This window comes from Pelodiscus sinensis, chromosome 16 (assembly GCF_052426305.1).
Source record: "Pelodiscus sinensis isolate ZL-2025 chromosome 16, ASM5242630v1, whole genome shotgun sequence".
NCBI classification, from domain to species: Eukaryota; Metazoa; Chordata; order Testudines; family Trionychidae; genus Pelodiscus; species Pelodiscus sinensis.
In genome coordinates this window covers 21,064,132-21,084,559 of record NC_143067.1, presented here as the reverse complement: position 1 = coordinate 21,084,559, position 20,428 = coordinate 21,064,132, and the positions used below count along the sequence as shown (strand labels likewise).

Here is a 20,428-nt window from a genome sequence, read left to right as displayed (position 1 = left end):
CGCCCCAGGACCGATACCCAGCGTGGAGGTCCTCACAGTCCTTCCCGTCAGGGCAAGCTTCAGTTTTGACGCCTCATTCGAGAGTCCCGTATCAATCTCCTGCCCTGGCCCTCCATTTGGGGCCAGGCTATCCCTTTTTGCCCATGCTTGGGCCATAATAACTTCAGATGCCTGGGTTCTGAACATTGTAAATGGAGGCTATTCTATCCCATTCCTAGGCCCGCCGCCCTCAAAACCCCCTTCTCTGTCTTTAGTAAGGGACACTCCGTATGAACACATCTTCTGTCAGGAGGTGTCTGCACTCCTCGAAAAAGGAGCGATAGAGGAGGTTCCTCCGCGAGGAAGGGGTTTTTACTCCCGTTATTTTGTTGTCCCCAAACCGAAGGGAGGGGTCCGCCCCATCTTGGACCTCGGAGATTTAAACAAGGCGGTCATAAAACACTAGTTCAGAACGGTGACCTTGGCATCGGTCATCCCAGTGCTACAATTAGGAGACTGGTACGCGACTCTCAACCTCAAGGACGCGTACTTCCACGTGGCAATCAGACCCAGCCACAGGAGGTTCCTCAGGTTTATGGTGGGCCAATACCATTTTCAGTTTACAGTGCTCCCTTTTGGTTTATGTACGGCACCGAGGGTATTCATGAAATGCATGGCGGTGGTTGCTGCATATCTCCGCAAACAAGGGGTGCACGTGTTTCCGTACCTCGCCGACTGGCTGATCCGAAGTCGCTCGTACGAGCAGATAAAAGCTCACGTGGCACTCACAAGAGCCCTTTTCCTAAGGTTAGGACCAACTTGATGTCAAGAAGTCATCCCTGACTCCCTCGCAACAGATAGAATCGTGGGAGCTCTTCTCAATTCGAGGGTGGCAAGGGCGTTCCTGCCCAAGAGCAGGTTCCTCCATAGTGGAGCTGATCTCGGGGCTAACCCGGTCCCCTATAACGACCCCTCGGGTCTGCTCCAGGCTCCTGGGCCATATGGCGGCGTGTACGTACACAGTCCGCCATGCCAGATTGCGGATGAGACCCATGCAGGCGTGGTTGGCGAGGGCCTTCAGCCAGTCCAGGGGTCTTTGGGACTCGATAATTATGGTGCCCACAGAAATTCTGGACTCCCTCCTATGGTGGACCCAGGAAACTGTGGTATGCAGTGGGGTCCCTTTCAATACCCCTCCCCCCCTGATGCTGATCACCGATGCGTCCAACCTGGGCTGGGGAGCGCACCTGGGGCGACACAGGACTCAAGGCCTTTGGTCCCCCTCCGAGCAAGCCCTACACATAAATGTCCGGGAATTGCGGGCGGTGAGGCGAGCCTGCGAAGCCTTCCTGCCAAGGCTCGCCCACCGCTCGATCCTGGTTCGTATGGACAACACAGCGGCGGTCTTTTACCTCAACAAGCAGGGTGGGGCGTGATCACCTCCCCTCTGCAAAGAGGCCCTGCAACTTTGGCATTTGTGTGTCAAACACGGTATCACACCTCAAGTGGAATACCTCCCGGGGTGCAAAAACCTGCTAGTGGACACGCTGAGCAGATCCTTTGGAGCCCACGAGTGGACCCTCAAGGATTCTCCGCCAGGTTTTCCGCAGGTGGGGTTATCCCCGCCTAGACCTGTTCGCCTCGGCAAGCAATGCCAAATGCAGAACCTACTGCTCCCTGCTGGGGATGGGGAAATATTCCCTGGGGGATGCCCTGACGACCGTGTGGCCAGAGGGCATTCTCTATGCCTTTCCCCCGTTTCCCCTAATTTCCAGGGTATTGACCAGGGCAAGGAAATTTCGGTCCTCGATCATTCTCATAGCCCCCAGTGACCCAGACAGTTCTGGTTCCCCATCCTAGTGGACATGCTTGTCCAGGACCCAATAGCACTCCTTCTAGTCCGGGATCTGCTAAGTCAACCCTGGGACAAGGGGATCATGGTTCACCCAGATGTCCGGTCTCTCCACCTAATGGCATGGTTTATCCGTGGTTGAACCAACCTGAAAGGGAATGTTCCCAAGAGGTTCAGATGGTTCTCCTCAGTAGCAGGAAACCCTCTACTAGATGGTCGTACGCTGCCAAGTGGCGGCGCTTCTCGTCTTGGGCGTCCCGGAGAGGAGTACACCTGTCCTCAGCTCCTATTCCAACTATTCTTAACTACCTTTTCCAGCTTCGGTCTAGTGGCCTATCTTTCTCTTCTATCAAAGTCCATGTGGCATCTCTCTCCGCCTTCCACGTTGGTATGGCAGGAGTCTCCCTTTTTTCTAACCCGGTGTTAAAACGGTTTCTTACTGGCCTAGAAAAACTGTACCACTCGGTGAGGGCCCCGCTTCCCGCCTGGCCATTACCCGTGGCCATTACTTCGGCTCCAATGGGTGTCGGAACTAAGGGCGTTAACTATAGACCCGTCCTACCTTGTCTTTTCCAGTAACAACTTAAGGCTACGGCCTCATCCAGCCTTCCTCCCGAAGGTGGTATCACCATTCCACCTGTCCCAGGAGATTTATCTCCCAGTTTTTTTCCCAAAACCTCATGCCTCCTCTAAGGAGCGGGTTCTGCACTCCCTGGACGCCAAGCGGGTGCTGGCGTTCTACATTGATAGGACCAAGCCGTTCCGTAAATCACAACAATTGTTTATTGCATTTGGGGACAGGGTGAAAGGGTCGCCTATTTCCACGCAAAGACTATCAAGATAGGTGGTGCAATGCATCACAGAATGCTATCACCTGGCTGGTAAAACCCCACCCAGGGTGAAGGCACACTCCACCAGAGCGCAGGCGTCCTCGGTGGCCTTTGGTGCCCAGGTACCGATCACAGAAATTTGCAGGGCAGCCACCTGGTCTTCCCTTCACACGTTTGCAACACACTATGCGCTACCTCAGCAGGCCAGGGAGGATGCAAGGGTGGGCTCTGCAGTCCTCGAATCTGTGATGTAAATATGTTTCCGGTTGTCTTTGTTCTTAAATGGTGCCTTATCAGTGTTGAATTGTTCAAATAAATCCGTTTATTGTTCACCTCACTTCATGACTCTGGTGGTATGACTGCTCCGACCCCTCCTCCATGGGGTTAGCTTGGTAGTCACCTACTTCGAATGGACATGAGCAACCACTCGAAGAAGAAAAGAACGGTTACTTACCTGTAACTGTTGTTCTTCGAGATGTGTTGCTCATGTCCATTAGTCTCCCACCCTACCTCCCCTTCGTCGGAGTATCCGGCAAGAAGGAACTGAGGTGGGGCAGCGCCGGCAGGGGTACTTATGCCCTGCCATGGCGGCGCCACTCCAGGGGGCGCCCTGCCGGCGCTACAGGTACCGCTAGGGAAAATGCTCCGGAAGACGCGGTGCACACACCTACTTTGAATGGACACAAGCAACTCATCTCGAAGAACAACAGTTACAGGTAAGTAACCTTTCTTTTCCCTTCCCCTTCTCTGTGTCAGTATCTCACTGCAGATTCAGCCATTTCACTGTCAATTGTAACTCTAGTGTGTGGTGAAATTGCTAGCAAAGAACTCTAACAGTGAATAGAGTGGTCTACTAAGGACAGGTGCAGCTGGAGTCTGTAGCTTCTAATGTCATTTTAATTTGCAGCCTTAGAGAGTTTTAATCCAAATTTTCCTTCTTCTAACATGGCAGGAAAATCTGGAGAAGAAGGGACCACGTGTTCTTGATCTGGAGCTGGAATTCGATGAACGGGCTGTGCTCATGGAGAATATTGTCTATTTGACAAATTCCCTGGAGGTTAGTGTTCATTTGGGGCATATTTTATTTGACCTTCATTGGAGTAGCTGATTAGCTAAGCACTTGCTTTGATTTTAAACATACCGAAATTAATTTCTGACTTTGGGGTGCCCTTGAACTTGTCATGGTCTTAGTGATGCACATGCTTGTACAAAAACAGAGTTTGCTCTAATTGAGAGAAGTCTCTTCATATGGACATTGAGTATGCCAGGGATAACCTAGCTGTGAAGGGCCAGTTCTCTCTGGCATTGTGCTTGTGACAAAAGTCTCTTCACCAGTAGACATTGGAAGACATCAGACAATATTCTGACTTCCTTAAAAAATGGCTAATCAGCAACTCAGCTGTGGAAGGCTGTTCTAAGGTAGTGCCAGTGAGCATGGTCAGAATTATTTTGCTGTAATACCTTCTGATCTTGCTGTTGCAACTATATCTTGTCTCCTAAAAGGAATAATGTACGTGTCAGTGCATTTAGAGCTAGAACTTGGTGCATACTGTTTTTTCAGTGCATGTGGATGCCAGTTTGGGAATGATTATGCCTTTTCATGTCGTGGCCAGAATTCAGATCAAAGGACAGGGCCATAATAAGGGGAAAGCCTTGGCACGGTTACAGGAAATAATTTATTTCAGGATTTCTAATCTCATGAATTGAAAGCTGTTGAATACCTCACTTTGTATTCCGTAATGTATGAAGTCATTGATCTTAGATAAATATTCAATTCAACCATCTGAGCAAAGCATCCTGCTCACAATAGCTTGCTGTTTCTGTTGTTCCTCGTTTGCCTTTTTTCAGTGGAATTTGCCTTTCTCTGTACTGTAGAAACAGCTGTATTTCAGTGGCCTGGGATGATGATACTTTCATTTCTTCTTTCCCAATGCTCCACAGCTGGATCAGATCGAAGTGAAATTTGCTTCTGAAGCAGATGACAAAATAAAAGAAGAGTGCTGTCCTGGAAAACCATTTTCTGTCTTCAGAACAGAAGTAAGTTCAGAAATCCAGAGGCATTGGAAATACAGATGCATCATTAACTGATTTTAAAAAATAAAATGACTTTCAATTTGAGGATGTGTTCCCATCAGCAAATATATGCATAGGAGGGCTAGGTGGCTCAGAGCACTGGTGACAGAATATGCTGCCTCATGTTAAGCTTAAAATTGTAACAACTAAATTGTCATTTTCTTGCTATTCAGGAGCCCGTGATACATGAATTTGTTCTCAGTCCAGTTCCCAGTGGATGCATTTGCACATCATAAACATCCATCCCCCTACTTGCATCTTGATGGGTGTTTCTGTTGAAAAAGCCAGAAAGTGAATGTGTGTGGGGACTACAATATCTTTTGATGTTTATAAGTGGAACGAGGCATGTTGCAAGACTTTAGTCTCACAAGCACTGAATTAATTTTAAGTAGTGACGCTTGTTTTGTTTTTAAAATGTAGAATTTCACATGACTATGGCCATGTCTTCACTTGCGGGAAGACTGATGCTGCAGTGGTTGATCTTTCGGCTTTTGATTTAGCAACTCCAGTAAAGACTAGCTAAATCAAATGCTGAGGATGCCCCAGTTGGCGCTAGTACTTTTATTCATAGCAAGGAGTAAGGGAAGTCAATGGGAGCATTTCTCCCATCAATTTTTTGCTAAGAGGATGGAGCTGAAGCTCAGCTTAATGTGCATTGACTCCAGCTATGTTTTTTACCTAGCTGGAATTGCGTTCTTTTAAGCCGACCTTCCCCTGTAGTGTGGACCTGACCTATGATTGTGTCTTAAATTAATTTTTTTAGTAGAGCCTTTTTAACAGAGAAGGTCATTGCAGGCGACTGAATTTGGAGAATTTCCTTACCCCCACCACACGCATACACACACATGTTTATGAATAACACTAGAAAGGGATGGGTGGTCTTAGGATCATAGAACACTGGAACTGGAAGGTACCTTGAGAGATCATCAAGTCCAGTCCCCTGCCTTCACGGCAGGACCCACTACTGTCTAGACCAGGGCTACTCAACTTTGGAAGCCCTGTGAGCCACAATGATACAGCACATACCGCGGGCCACAACTTAAGTGTGGTTGCATATACATGCAAATATATGCAAATAGTTTCTTTCACACTGACAGGCATAAATACAACAGTTAAGGAGAGACTACACAACGTGCAGGCCCCATTTATGTCAGTTCTGTTGATATTAATAAAATGCAGTGTTTACCCGATTTCCATCCATATGGCAGCACTTTTAATGAGCAACAACAGTCCAGGAATTTACCCACTAAAACGCATGTCAGCAGAAGACCATTATATTGATTGCTTTTTTGTTTTGGCTCCCACCCAAGGGCTGCGTGTTGAGTAGTCCTGGTCTAGACCATCCCTGATAGATGTCTGTCTAACCTGCTCTTAAGTATCTCCAGAGATGGAGATTCCACAACCTCCCTAGGCAATTTATTCCAGTGTTTAACCATCCTGACAGGACGTTTTTCCTACCTAAATCTCCTGCTGCAGCTTAAGCCCGTTGCTTCTTGTCCTATTCTCAGAGGCCAAGGAAAACAATTTTTCTCCCTCCTCCTTGTGACACACTTTTAGCTGCCTGAAAATTGCTATATGTCCCCTCTCAGTCTTCCTTTCCAACTAAACAAGTCCGATTCTTTCAGTCTTCCTTCATAGGTCATGTTCTTTAGATGATTAATCATTCTTGTTGCTCTTCTCTGGACCTTCTCCAATTTCTCCACATCTGTTTTGAAATGTGGTGCCCAGAATTGGACACAATACTATAATTGAGGCCTAATCAGCACAGAGTAGAGCAGAAAAATGACTTCTCATGTCTTGCTTACAGTACTCCTGTTAAGTCCTCCTACCTGTTTAGGGTATTGCAAAGCACAGGTTCTAAAAAAGAAATTGGAGCTCCCACATGGAAAGTGCTATTCTTTATTTTTTGATGCATCCCAAAATGCATTGTGATTTTGATTACGAATTAGGAAATAATTGCAACAATGTACTACTAGACTGCATTGCATTTTGTGAAAACAACAAAGATTTGTAAATTCAGACCCCATTATACCGCTATGTGGTGAAATCTGTGAGTGCTAAAGTGAGTTATAAGGCAGGGAGCTCAGTGAAGGACAACGTAATGTTATCTTTTACAATCTTTGAGCTAGTTATAATAATTAGATATGACTTCTTGGCTATCGTGAAAGAAAAACTGGAGCATATTGAGTGATGGGTATGAAAAACCCCTCCATTTATTTATTTATATATATAAATAATGTGTGTGTGCACATGCTATAGTTTATTTTTTTAAGTCTGTGATGGTGCTTGCATCTATCTTCTGATATTCAGTGTTTCTGAATAAAAGGTTATTTTATCATCCAGAATGCTCTCTTTGTTCCCTTGTTGGTTGTATGCTTCTTTACATGCCTCCATAAAAAGCATGATTTTTTTGTAAAAACAATGTTCTAATTTCTTACAGCCTGGTGTGTCTTTATTTTTGGTGAACCCCCAGCCGTCTAATGGCCACTTCTCTACAAAAATTGAGGTCAGGCAAGGAGACGGTAGAGATGCAATAATCAGGCGTTTAATGAAGGTGGACAGAGGAATCAAAGGTAAATGCTGGTTTGGAAGTACAGAGATCACATTTCATCCAGGCCAGCTCTGAACAATTGTGCAGTTTCTGAAATTCCCTGGAGACACTGGGAAACAGGAGGCAGCTTGGCAGGACTTCATTATCAACAGGAATCTCTTTCTGCTTAGTAAGAAGCAAAGAGCTCTGTGCCCAGTGAGTGTGAACGTAAGCTGAAGCTGGTTGCACACTCCTTTAGAGGAGTAAAATTGCAGAAGCTGAAACATGATTGACAATCAAATGAGTGTGCCTCTGATGCGAACCCTTATTAATCATTGTCTTCCCTCCTTCGTTAGTCTTTTATTCTCTGTCAAAAAAGCCTCTATTCTCTATTAGTGATTTGCCCAGTAGATATGTCCTTGTGCCAGGAATCCCCAAGAGTGTGGGTTAATAATCTAATAGTCTCCTACAAGGCTCTTCTTCCAGTAGGGTGAGGGCCTCTGGGGGTAGAGCCTTCAGAACAGACTTTCCAGATTGCAATTTATTTTCGGTTTAGATGTTTAAAATGAATTAACTGCAGTGCCAGTTTGACATTCAAATCTTCTTTAGCCTGCAAAGCTTCTCTAAATCCTGGATCCTTACCAATCTACAGACATAGTCTTTAGGGAGGGAGCTCTTTTGTTGTAGTACATCTCAAGTCTCTGGGCATGCAGGCTAAACAATACCAACTACATTGGTATGCTTTATAATGTGAACACTTGTCCTCTAAGAACCTGGATAGGAGCCATTAATTCATTTCAAATGAGACCTCTGAAAAGTTGTCCAGTGATCTGTCAGTCACTGTTGACCTCTGCAAGATTGGAACTGATGACCTGAATGTGAAAGGCTTAATATTCTATTACAGATCCCCTGAGCCATCCATTCCGTCATGCACTAAATTCCTTATTTTAAAATTTTAAATTTCCAACTCTGTAGTGTTAAAAGAAATAGGGGATAAGTAGCAGTAGAATCTTTTTGAGAGCACTTAAAGTTCATTGGCAGTAATGAGCTGCAGTGTGAAGGCATTAAGGCAAATACGTTTTGTCACCTAGGAGCCAGATTCTGCATGTAAACTGCTATAAATTCTGTTCCACCCCACTTAGAACAAAGTAAGAGGTAACTGTGTCACATAATCATCAACAGCTAAAATGCAGGCTCTGCAACTATCCTGTAGCAACAATTGAAAGTAAATTAAAGATTCTTTCAAATCTTTGTTGTTTCTAGGTGATAGGCTGGTAAGAACAACTTCTTTCTGTTGAAGACTAGTAGTGAGAGAGAGGCTTATCTGGCAATTACATTCTGGGCTTGTTAGTATAGGTCTTGAGAAGTGAATTGTTGTTTATAGTCTGTAATAGATGCTGGTAATGTCATTCAGTACTGAGCTCTAGAAATCGGGACTCCTGGGTTCTGTTCCCATTTCTGTTAGTGACTTGCTTTGTGACCGACTTGTATAACCTCTGGGTATGTCTAGACTACACGCCTCTGCCGACAGAGGCATGTAGATTAGGCTACCCAACATAGTCAGTGAAGGGGGGATTTGAGTAATCCCCGCTTCATTAAAATAAACAAGGCTGCCGTGCTGTGCCAATGATCAGCTGATCTGGCACAGCGTGGTAGTCTAGACATGGATCTGTTGGCTGGGGAAGCCTTTGCTGACTGATCCTGTAAACCTCGTTTCACGAGGCATAAGGGATCGGTCAGCAAAGGCTTCCCCAGACGACAGATTTGCGTCTTGTCTACCGTGCTGTGCCGGATCAGCTGATCATTAGCAAAGAGTGGTGGCCATGCTTATTTTAATGAAGCGGGGATTATTTAAATCCCCACTTCATTGACTATGTCGGGTAGCCTAATCTACATGCCTCTGTTGGCAGAGGCATGTAGTCTAGACATCCCTCTGTTCCCATTCGTAAAATGGTTATAATGCCTACCATATACAGCTATTGAAGCTTAATTGGTGTTCATAAGGTGTTATGTGTTTCTTTGAAGAAAGGTGCCACAGAAGGGCCCATTATTAATTAAAGACATCCATTCTGGTTAGTGTGGGTGAAATACAAACCTATGTATAGACACCTGTGACATGAGACTTGTTCATTTTTTTGTAGAGCTCTCCAAAGTAAAACTAATGCGGTTTGATGATCCTGTGCTGGGCCCCCGTCGTGTTCCTGTGCTTGGAAAAGAAGATGCAGAGAAAACACCCATTTTAGAGCAAGCTGTTTTCCACCTTGACCTGGCAGAGAAACGGGTTCACATCACCGAAAATGGGCTGACAGCCGATATTGGCGACACAATTGTCTATCTAGTTCATTAAATTGTGGACTACACCAGCTTGATCCTGGGTTAATATGACCTTTTAAAACTCTAGAATGGTTTTGTAAACATCCATTATGGACCAAAATAACTGTCATTTCTTAAACAAAATCTAATTTAGTGGGCTCCCAAAATCTTTTAAAAAGGGATATAATAAACATTTTCCTCCTTGTCCTTGGCTCTTCTTGAAAGAAGTAATTTTCCCAAATGCTGACAGCAAATTCACCTTTTTCAAGAGCTTCCTAGCCTTTTGGTATTAGAGAAAGCATTACAAGGTATTAGTCTTATCGACTACATACTGATTTCTATATGGATGTCTTATGGATAGATTGATAAAAATAATAGAGGAAAAATTGCATTTATTTACATTCTCTGTCTCAAAGATTGTGGTGGGGATTTAAGCATAATGCATTGGATTTTGATGTGGACCTGTAGCTCAGAAGGAATTTCATAGTGCATATCCCTCAACAAAAGTATACATGGACATTTTCTCAATGAATATAAAATAAAATAGGCAAAAATTAATATTAAGTATTGAGGCTTACCTCAAGCAAGGTGCTGTTAGTTAAGGCCTTGCACTTCACTTTAAAAAGTTCTACAAACAATTTTAAGAACAAAGTAAAGAGAGAAAGTATCCTTTTCCTAAACAATTTCAGTTTGAACTATCCTGGCTTTGATGATTCCAGGATTGCTGATTTTTTTTAAATGAGCTGTTCTATCATAAGTCACAAACAGTATTATAAAGTATGTTCAGCTTGTATAGTGAGAAGGGCCTATGTTAGATGTGAGCATCAGCACAAACTGCTTCAGAAATCTTATACATACAATATTAATCTTTGCAGATTTATATTTAAATGTCACTGGCTGCAGGCAGAAATGGGATAGTTTGTCCTGTACAATAAGTCTTTGATTTTCACAACTTCTGATACCACCCTGGGCTTAGCATGGTAACAAAGCAAGATCAGATTTATAACGGGTGTGAAAATAAAGGGACTAGTATACTAATATAAGACAATCTTAATGAGAGTTAAATAATGCCATGTCTCTTAGGAGGGGGAGTCTCCCCTTTCATTTTTCCATTCTTATGTATTTTAATGTGTATGATGTGCCCCCTCACCGTGGCAGTGTGCATATACAAACGTAGTTAGACATACATTATTTCCCTCTATTCCAATAACTGAAGTAATATGCTAATAAACCTCACCAATGTAAACAAATATTCCTTTGCCACTAGTCCTTTCACAGCCCCACCAAGCAAATGTTTGAGAAATGGGATTTTTATTGTTCCTTAAAGATCCACCCTCACACCATTGGGGGAAATAAGTTCCATAGCAGAGGGCTACCCACTGGACATGCCTGGCCCATAGGGAGTGTTAGCTTGAACTCCCTCTGATGTCTACTACCATTGCAGGATTTGAGAGAGGAGGTTCTACTTCAGCTACGTTAGGCTTTATGGGGCAAAGCTTTGAATTGAACATGGGTAGGAGCCGGTACTGTTGTTTGAGAATAGGTGCCATTTTTTCCCTCCACCCATCACCAATTGATATAGCAGCAGGGCATAAGTAATGATATCAGTTATCGTTGGCAAATTCTATAGGTCACCTCTTTACAAGTCAGCAGGAGAATGACTCTATCTTATAGGTGTCAACTTCCCCATTAACCGGGGGGAGCTCTGCCTCCACTGCTCCCTTCCCTCCAAGCCTTTGCCCCGTCTCTTCCCATCTCTGCTTCACTCTCGCCCCACCTGTTCCCTCCCACATCTCCCAAGTGCACTGTGTCCTGGCTCATCCCTCTCTCTCCTAGAGCCTCCTGAACACCACAAAACACTGTTTAAAAGTGGATGAGAGGTGCTAGGAGAGTTGGGGAAGAAGTTGGTCAATGGGGCTGTTGGCAGGTGAGAGGCACTAGGGGAAAGAGTTGCAGAGGTAGAGCTTGTCTGCCAAAGGGTGCTGAGCACCTGCTAATTTTTCCGTGTGGGTGTTCCACTGTCTGTGGTCCAACTTGTAAGCTCACAAACTAGAGATCCTCTAGAACAGGAGGTGGGCAATAATTTTTGATGGGGGAGGTCCCTCCAAGAATTTGGAAAGTAGTCAAGGACTGCACACTTCCATATTAATGGAGGAAGTGCAGAGTCTGATGGAGGTTGGGTGCAGAAGGGAGCTTGGGGTATGGGAGTGGGGTGCCGGAGGGGATGTGGGATCTAGGAGGGGGTTGTAACCTTGGGCAAGAGACTGGAGTGTATGAAGACTGAAGGCATTTGAGTTGTGACCTAGGCAGGAGGAGATTGTGATCTGAGGGAAGGGATTGGAGTGCAGCCAAATGAGTTTGGCACAATCTCAGGAATTCACAAAGGCTACGTCTACGCTGGCATGATTTTCCAGAAATGCTTTTAACGGAAAAGTTTTCCGTTAAAAGCATTTTCGGAAAAGCGCATCTAGATTGGCAGGATGCTTTTCTGCAGAAGCACTTTTTGCGGAAAAGCATCCGTGGCCAATCTAGACATGCTTTTCTGCAAAAAAGCCCTGATCGCCATTTTTGCAATCGGGGCTTTTCTGCGGAAAACAAATCTCTGCTGTCTACACTGGCCCTTTTGCGCAAAAGTTTTTTGGAAAAGGACTTTTGCCCAAACGGGAGCAGCATAGTATTTCCGCAAAAGCACTGACAATCTTACATGAGATCGTCAGTGCTTTTGCGGAAATTCAAGCGGCCAGTGTAGACAGCTGGCAAGTTTTTCCACAAAAGCAGATGATTTTGCGGAAAAACTTGCCAGTCTAGACACAGCCAAAAGGTTTTAGTTGACCCAAATTTTTCATTGTTTTGCAAAAGGAAAAGGCTGAAGAGCTTTACCCTGCTCTGTTTGGAACTGTTCTGGACATGACAGAGCATGTAGGACTGAAGAAGCATTGGCCTTGCTACTGTCTTCAAGAACTCATATAGAAAATAATCTGCAGTATTGGGCAATACTAAATCTGAAATAAGCAATAGTCCCAAACCATTTCCATTTTCTGTGCAATATATGTCTGTCTTCCATCCTGGGCAGATTGGCGGTAATCATCATCTTTTTCAATAACTTATTAACTAGCATGGAAAAGGGCATTGAGGTGAAAGACACTGGTCCTTCTCTCACCTTTTTCTCTGTGCTTTGATTAGTTTCTCTTCAGACAACCAGGCTGCCTCCTAACGCCTCTTTAACTAGGGCTTGTCAGTAAGAAAATGAGCTATTTTAACTGTGCAATTACAGTGCCTGCTGAATGCCTGTCATCACAGCAGTAGGAGCCTGCTCAGAAGTGTATAACTGCTGGAGAGGGAATTAGAGCAACCAGGGCAGAAAGTTATAAATATGAAGTGAGACTTGCATACTAAATGCCCTCTGTGTTCATATAGAAACCACTGACAATAAGACTCAGATTTTTTTTGGCCAGCTATTGGAATAAATGCTCAGAAGACTCCACGCTTTTGATGGAGTAATTCTCAGGAGAGAGAAATAGGTGTGTTCATAAAAGTGGGCAGGATCAAAGTCTCAAGCACATGTACTGTGAATTGCAGGCACAGGTATGTATATACATATGTAGATTGTCTGAGTAAGGTCTCCAGTGACCTCTTCATCTGCAAATCTGAGGTCATCTATGCAGTCCCCATTCCCCTCAATTGTCTCTGCTGCTTTTGACATGATCACTTGTCCTCTCCTTGACATTGTGACCTCACCAAGTTTGAGGTCCGACCTTCTTCTGGTCTCTCTCTCTCCAACTGTTTTTTCAATTTGGGTGGCTTAGGGAAGTGTATACAACTGAGTGTTCCTGCTAGTGAGGATAGTACAAATCAAAAAGTGAGGGAAATGAGATAAGCCTTAAAAGGTACAAAGATTGGGAATAATGAAGCCAAGAAAAATGAAAGCAGAACTCAGATGGTGAGATTGTTGGACCTTACAAGGCAGAGGCATAAAACCCACTTCTGGCACCCTCAGTAGCTCAGGCTGTCACTTCTGCTTTTCCTTTCAACTGCCTTCTTAGTTACTTTCTCTCAGAAGTACCTTGCTATGCTAATCTGCAACATCACATTGAATCTATACTTAGACAAACAATGCATTAAACATAACTAACTAGCCAGATCTCGTTAGTTACAATCAAGCAGGAAAAGCTTTCCTTCTACTCCAATATGAGAACATAAGAACGGCCATGCTGGGTCAGACCAAGGTCCATCTAGCCGAGTATCCTGCCCTCTGGCAGTGACAAATGCCAGGTGCCTCAGAGGAATTGAACAGAACAAGTAATCATCAAGTGATCCCACTCCTGTCACCCATTCCTAGCCTCTGGCAGTGGCTAGGGATGCCATTCCTACCCATCCTAAGAGCCAGTGATGGACCTATCCTTGATGAACGTATCTAATTATTTTTTGAACCTTGTTAAAGTGATGATCTTCTCTACATCCTCTGGCAAGGAGTTCCATTAGTTGACTACATTTCATGAAGAAATACTTCCTTTTGTTTGCTTTAAAACTGCTACCTATTAATTTCATTTGGTGACCCCTAGTTGTTCTTATGGGAACAAGTAAATACCTTTACCCAATTCACTTTCTCTGCACCAGTCATGATTTTATAGACTTCTATCACATCCCCCCCTTAGCCTCTCCTTTTTTACACGGAAAAGTCCCAAATATCTTTTCAGTCATTCCAAACCCCTAATCATTTTTGTTGCCCCTTTTTGGAACTTTTTCCAATGCTAAGATTTTTTTTTTTTTTTGGAGATGAGGCGACCACATCTGTACATAGTATTCAAAATATGGGCATACCATGGGTTTATACAGAGGTAATGAGAAATTCAACATCTTATTATCCCCTTTAAAATGATTCCTAAGATTCTTTTTGCTTATTTGACTGCTATTGTACACTAAGTGAATGTTTTCAGAAAACTATCCACAATGACTCCAAGATCTCTCTCTCGAGTGGTAACAGCTTATTGAGTCCCCATTATTTTGCACGTATAGTTTGGATTATGTTTTCCAATATGTATTACTTCGCATTTATCAACATTAAAATTCATTTGTCATTTTATTTCCCAATCACCTAGGGCATGTCTACACTGCAGGGCAAAGGTCAAATTAAGATACGCAACTTCAGCTAAGTTAATTGAGTAGCTGAAGTCAAAGTAGCTTAACTCAACTTTTGGTGCTGTCTGCACGGTAGGAAGTCGAAGGAAGAACACTCTTCTTCCTTTGACTTCCCGTACTCTTCGTGAAATTAGAGTTGCAGAAGTGGGAGAAGCCCATTATTTTGAAATTATTTCGAAATAACAGGATTGCTCTGTAGATGCACACTCTGTTGTTTCGAAATAACGTGTTATTTCAAAATTAGTGTTCAGTGTAGACCAGTGTTTCTCAACCTTTTTTTTATAAAGTACCCTTTTTTCAGAAACAAAATTATAAGTACCTCCAGTACCTAAAGTTTTCAGACACACATTTTTTTTCTACCATTGCAACACATTTGGTTAATCAACTTAATTGTAGCTGGATGGGCAATGACATTTTTGGGTGTAAAAAGTACAAAAATAAGAAAACGCTGTAAAACTTAAAACAAAAAATCAGTTTTCTCCAAATTTCAGTTGTTGATGTATCCCCCAGACTTCTCTCGAGTACTCCAAGGGTACTCGTACCACTGGTTGAGAAACACTGGTGTAGACATAGCCCTAGTTTTGTGAGATCTTTTTCAAGCTCTTCAGTCTGCTTTGTTTTAACTTTCTTGAACAATTTAGTATCATCTGCAACTTTTGTCACCTCACTGTTTACCTTTCTCCAGATCATTTATGAATATGGTGAATAGGACTGGTCCCAGAACAGATCCCTGTGGGACACCATTGGCTACCTCTCTCCGTTCTGAAAACTGACCATTTAGTCCTACTCTTTGTTCTTATCTTTTAACCAGTTATCAATCTACGAGAAGAGTTTCCCTCTTATCCAATGACAACTTATTTTAATTAAGAGCCTCTGATGAGGGACTTTGTCAAAGGCTTTCTGGAAATCTAAGACATAAAGTGCATGATTTGATCCTCTTTTTGTCATACTCTAGCACCATGTTAGCCCCTCCAGCAGCTTGCATTAACAGCTCTTGTGTTAGTACAGATCATTTTTGTCCTCCACCTCCATTTATGGTGTCCAGGTCAGCTCAAGGTGTTAAGTCTTAATTATCATTGTGCACTTTATTGCTTCTGTTATCTCAAGATTCAATACATGTTGTATTTCATGAGGATAATGAATTTAAAACTATTTTTAATTCAAGGCCTCCTAATTTGACAAAGGTGTATACTGAACACTGCAATAGTTTTTTTCTTTTAATCAATTTCAAAGAATTCTTATAAGTCTGTGGAAAGGGCTCTTGAATAAACAGGCTTTGAACATCACAACCAATTTGGTCTTTCATAGGAGTTCCCTTGGATACTTTTTCAAAGGATTCCCATACAATCATTCCCCTCTCCAGTGTCTCTAGGGAAATATCCCACTTTAACATCTTACAAAGTTTCTCTAAAGGGTCCCCCTAGCCCTCAGGCATTTCTGGCTCACTTGTCTGATACAATCACCTTTTTAGACTCAGTATTATTTTTTCTTTCTTGTTTATAGCAAATTGTTCAGGCTCTGAATGTCACAATTTGTTTGGCTTAAGCAATCCTAACTTTGTGTCTGACACTGAAAAAACAGATTTTAACAAAAAGAGGAGGAATGAAGGAGAGGTCTATTATAAGATGAGCTGCTGTGGTCCCAGTTCATAGCAAAGACACCATCTTCAAGCCAGAAAGCTAAAAGTTTAGGTACTATCCCAGGAATGTGGTGATATACCAGAGCTGACCCTTCTATGCTGTTCCAAAGGGTTGTTACACAAGTCTCCTCCTTTGGAATAAAGCCTAAAACCTTTCCACTAGTCCCACTGGATATTCAAATGAAAGTAACCAATAGATGCTGCTGCAAATGACTACAGATGTTATAGGTAACAAACCCCCAACAACCCCCCAACAACCCCGCTGAGTTTCAGGCCAGAGTGTAGAAGGCAGATGATCAAATATGGTTTCTTAAACAACTACTTTCCTTGTCTGGAATCACCCTGGCTGGCTCCAGAAATTAGAAACCAACCAACCAAATAAATAAATAATCCTCAAGTAATGTGGACTGACAACCAGCTAAGCAGAGGAGACTGGACTTGATCCAAAAGCTTCTAACAGCAAAGGTTGCTTCTTGACCCTTGTCACTTGGCAGCTTGTGTTTGTATTAACGTGTATTTCAAGAACAAAGATGATTTTAGATTGATGTTGCACAGTGAAACAGTGATTTGGTTTGTTTTTTAAAGAAAGCATCTAGGAAGGCAATCTAGTCCTTTTTGGTATGAAGAAAAAATAATAAAACAAATATGCCCACATTTGCCCAAGTTTCCTTCAGTTCAGCCAAACAAAACGGCTGCGTCTAGATTGGCATTATTTTCCGGAAATGCTTTTAACGGAAAAGTTTTCCGTTAAAAGCATTTTCGGAACAGAGAGTAAAGATTGGCCCGGATGCTTTTCCGCAAAAGCACTTTTTGCGGAAAAGCGTCCGTGCCAATCTAGACGTGCTTTTCCGCAAAAAAGCCTTGATCGCCATTTTCGCGATCGGGGCTTTTTTGAGGAAAACAAATCTCAGCTGTTTACACTGGCCCTTTTGCGCAAAAGTTTTGCATAAAAGGGACTTTTGCCCGAACGGGAGCAGAATAGTATTTCTGCAAGAAGCACTGATTTCAGACAGTAGGAAGTCAGTGTTTTTGCGGAAATTCAAGCAGCCAGTGTAGACAGCTGGCAAGTTTTTCTGGAAAAGCGGCTGATTTTCCAGAAAAACTGGCCACTCTAGACACAGCCATTGTTTTAGATGCACGAGAAGCTATTGACTACACTGATTATTCTTCCCAGTCTTGGTTGGTTGGTTGGTTTCCAGAAGATGTCACTGTTATGCAGCTATGTGTGCAGTTTCTGTCTGATAAAAAAGTAACAACAATATAAAGAGTTGTTTGGGTTAGATTCTCTGTATGAGTAGCAAAACTCTGGAACTTCTTCACAGCTATACTGGAAGAAAAGTGGTTAGGTAAACATTAAGAGGGAATTGCTTAAAACCTCCCCCCCAGTGAACTGTCTTTTGCTGATGCTAATTTACTGTGTTGTCCAAGGGTATGGAGGAGAATGACAATCAAGACTCAGCTACTAACCTGCTATGTGGCCTTGGGCAAATTCCTTTAAATCCTCTGTGCCTCAGTAATAATTTTTAATAAAATTCCTTTAAATCCTCTGTCCATCTATTGTGAGCAGTAATAAAATACTGTCCTTTTTCTCAGGAGTTTTGTGAGGCTTCATTCTGAAACTTTGAGATCGTCTGAAATGTGCTAAACATGCACATTAGTATGGCTGTATTAGTTAAACCAGTTACACATTGGATGAAATCACAAGCTGTGCACAGATTTCAGCAATCTAAAAACAAACTCAACACAGAAAATAGATTTCCTTTTTCTCCGTAGTACTCTCCAAAGGAACAAAAATGTGGCTTCATTCCCTGCCCTCCAGGTGCCCGTTTTAGAAAAATCAAGGAAAATTCCAGTTTCAGATCAATCAATCTTTGGTTTGGCTCCTCTCAACAACTAAGTTAATATCCCAGGGGATAGTGTGGAAGGCCTACTCTAATGGAATCAAGAAACCAACCCCTTGCATGTGAACTGTGGGTCTGTAATGTGGGTGCTTGTCTAATTTATGTCTGATAAAAGTTAGTGGCAAGATAAAAGGATTTGTTAGCAAAACTTTAGGGTGACTTTTCCTTACTGGGAGAATATGGGTTAGGTAGGGTGACCATATTTTGCTATCTTGGATATAGAACATCTGGTAAAATTACTTATATTCAACTCCATTTGATAGCAATCAATGCAAACTGTGAAATACAAATGTTCAAATTAACATCAAGTCGAGCAAGCCTCTGTTAAAAATAAATACTGTGTAGCTGAGTTTCTTTACCTTCTGCTTTAGGGTTCACACAGGGAGATGGATGCTACCCCTCCATACACCCCTCTCACATGGGCGAGTAATCAACCTTCCTGACCCTCGCTGCCTGGTGCTCTCCACTCTCTACGCCTGACTGGGCCCCCAGGATGAACCCACTTGTCTGGTACCTGGAGCCATGTCTTCCTAAGGCAACACATGTAGGGTCACATCCCCTCCCCCAACTTCTGCTGGGATTCACACCAGATTGTGGCCTGCAGCAGCATTTCAGTACTGTGCGGGAGGGAAGGGACGGCAGCTGCTCCCAGCTGCCGGGGAGGAGAGGGGGAAGGCATGACCTAGCTCATATCTTTGCAGTGCTCATCTCTTCCCCTCCCCTGCTCTCTTGTGGCTGGAAGCAGCTTGTCCCTTCCTTTCACGCAGTGTTGAAAGGCAGCAAACACCTCCAGGTTGGGGCTGGCCGCTGTCCCCGGTTAGAGCATAGGCAGGAAAGGGTTAAGTCCTAAGGCTACATGGTGCACCAGGTTCCTGGCAACCTGACTATAGGTGCTTCAGGGAATCCAGCCAGACAGGTGGCTCAGTGGAGGCTGTGGGGGGAGGTTGCCTAAGGGATGAAGCAGCTCTGTGCTCCCTGGCAGCAGGTGAAAAGGTGCTAAGCCCCTGCCAAGGGGGCTGCTGGGAAGCTTTCAGGATTGGGGCACAAACAAGTTGGAAATTGATCCCCCCCCTCCCTGTCACTCCAGAGCTTAGCTGAGGGGCAGAGAAGCTTCCATGTTGCCAGTGCCGTCTGGGGCTTTGGTTCATGCAGGGCTCAGCATCCCCTGGCCAGCACCCGGTGCCAGCCCAGCCAGAGGGAGTGGGGGAAGGAAGGAGCCCGCTGGCTAGGCTGTTGCTGAGCTGAGTGCTCCGTCCAGGGGCTGGTTCTCTACACAGTGCTGGGAGGGGTTGTGCCCTGCAAGGGGGGACGTGGAGGAGCAGCGGGGCTGGAGGGCATAGCAGAGAAAGGACAGTGAGAGAGGAAGCACATAAAAGATCAGTGGGTGGGCAATGGAGGCAACAAGTAATTGGTCACTGCCTGGCAGAGTGCGCTCAGTACCAGCTGGAAATGGGACAGAGGGTGGGGCCGTACTGGCTGAGAGCTGACACATAGCAGGGGCAGCACTGCTGGACCAGCAGGGAGATCATCTGATCCCGTGTGGTGCAGCTTTGCCCTGCCATCAGCTTTGTACATACCCCGCCATCATTGGCCACTGGGCCCCTTCCCACCCCATCTCACATCTGGTGGGTGGGCAACTGGCAAACAGGGTCTGGCGAGAAGAAGGACCTGCCAGTACTGATGGGGGCAGACAGAAAATACAGGACAAGTTGCCTGTTTTAATGGAAAAGTTGGGACACCTGCAGGAAGGCTTAAATATGGGAGAGTCCCTTTAAAAAACTGGTCAATCTAGAGTTAGGCAAGTTTTAAGAAGGAATAGCTTAAAAGTCATGAGCATGATTTTTACACAGGCATTAAATCGGTTTGAACTTTTAATGCCTATTCCTAGCTTATCTCCATCCTTCAAACTTGATTGGGTAGAATGCTCTGTTTTCAGAGCTGTCCATCAAGATTAAACTGTAGCTTTTTCTCTGTCCCTCTTTCCATCCTTCCTGAGCCTTAAGCATGGTCTACACTTTGAAATTAGAGCAATGTAACTATGTCACTCGGGTGTGAAAAATCTGCCCCCCTGACCATGCACTGAAACCAACATAACTGCTGGCATAGACAGCGCTAGGCTGATGGGAAAATTCTGCCACTGACCTAGCTGCTATTTTTTGGGCCGGTGGAGTA

General features: G+C 43.9%; 1 protein-coding gene across 1 annotated transcript in view; it reads left to right on the top strand.

Moving 5' to 3' along the window:
• LARS1 (leucyl-tRNA synthetase 1) overlaps positions 1–9,972 on the top strand; it is a 63,194-nt gene extending 53,222 nt beyond the window's left edge. Inside the window, exons 29-32 of the mRNA XM_006128555.5 lie at positions 3,614–3,718; positions 4,603–4,698; positions 7,175–7,307; positions 9,406–9,972. Of these exons, the coding sequence (XP_006128617.2) occupies positions 3,614–3,718; positions 4,603–4,698; positions 7,175–7,307; positions 9,406–9,611 (540 nt within the window). The 3' untranslated portion in view covers positions 9,612–9,972. The remainder of the gene's footprint in view (positions 1–3,613; positions 3,719–4,602; positions 4,699–7,174; positions 7,308–9,405) is intronic.
• Positions 9,973–20,428: the final 10,456 nt, after the last annotated feature.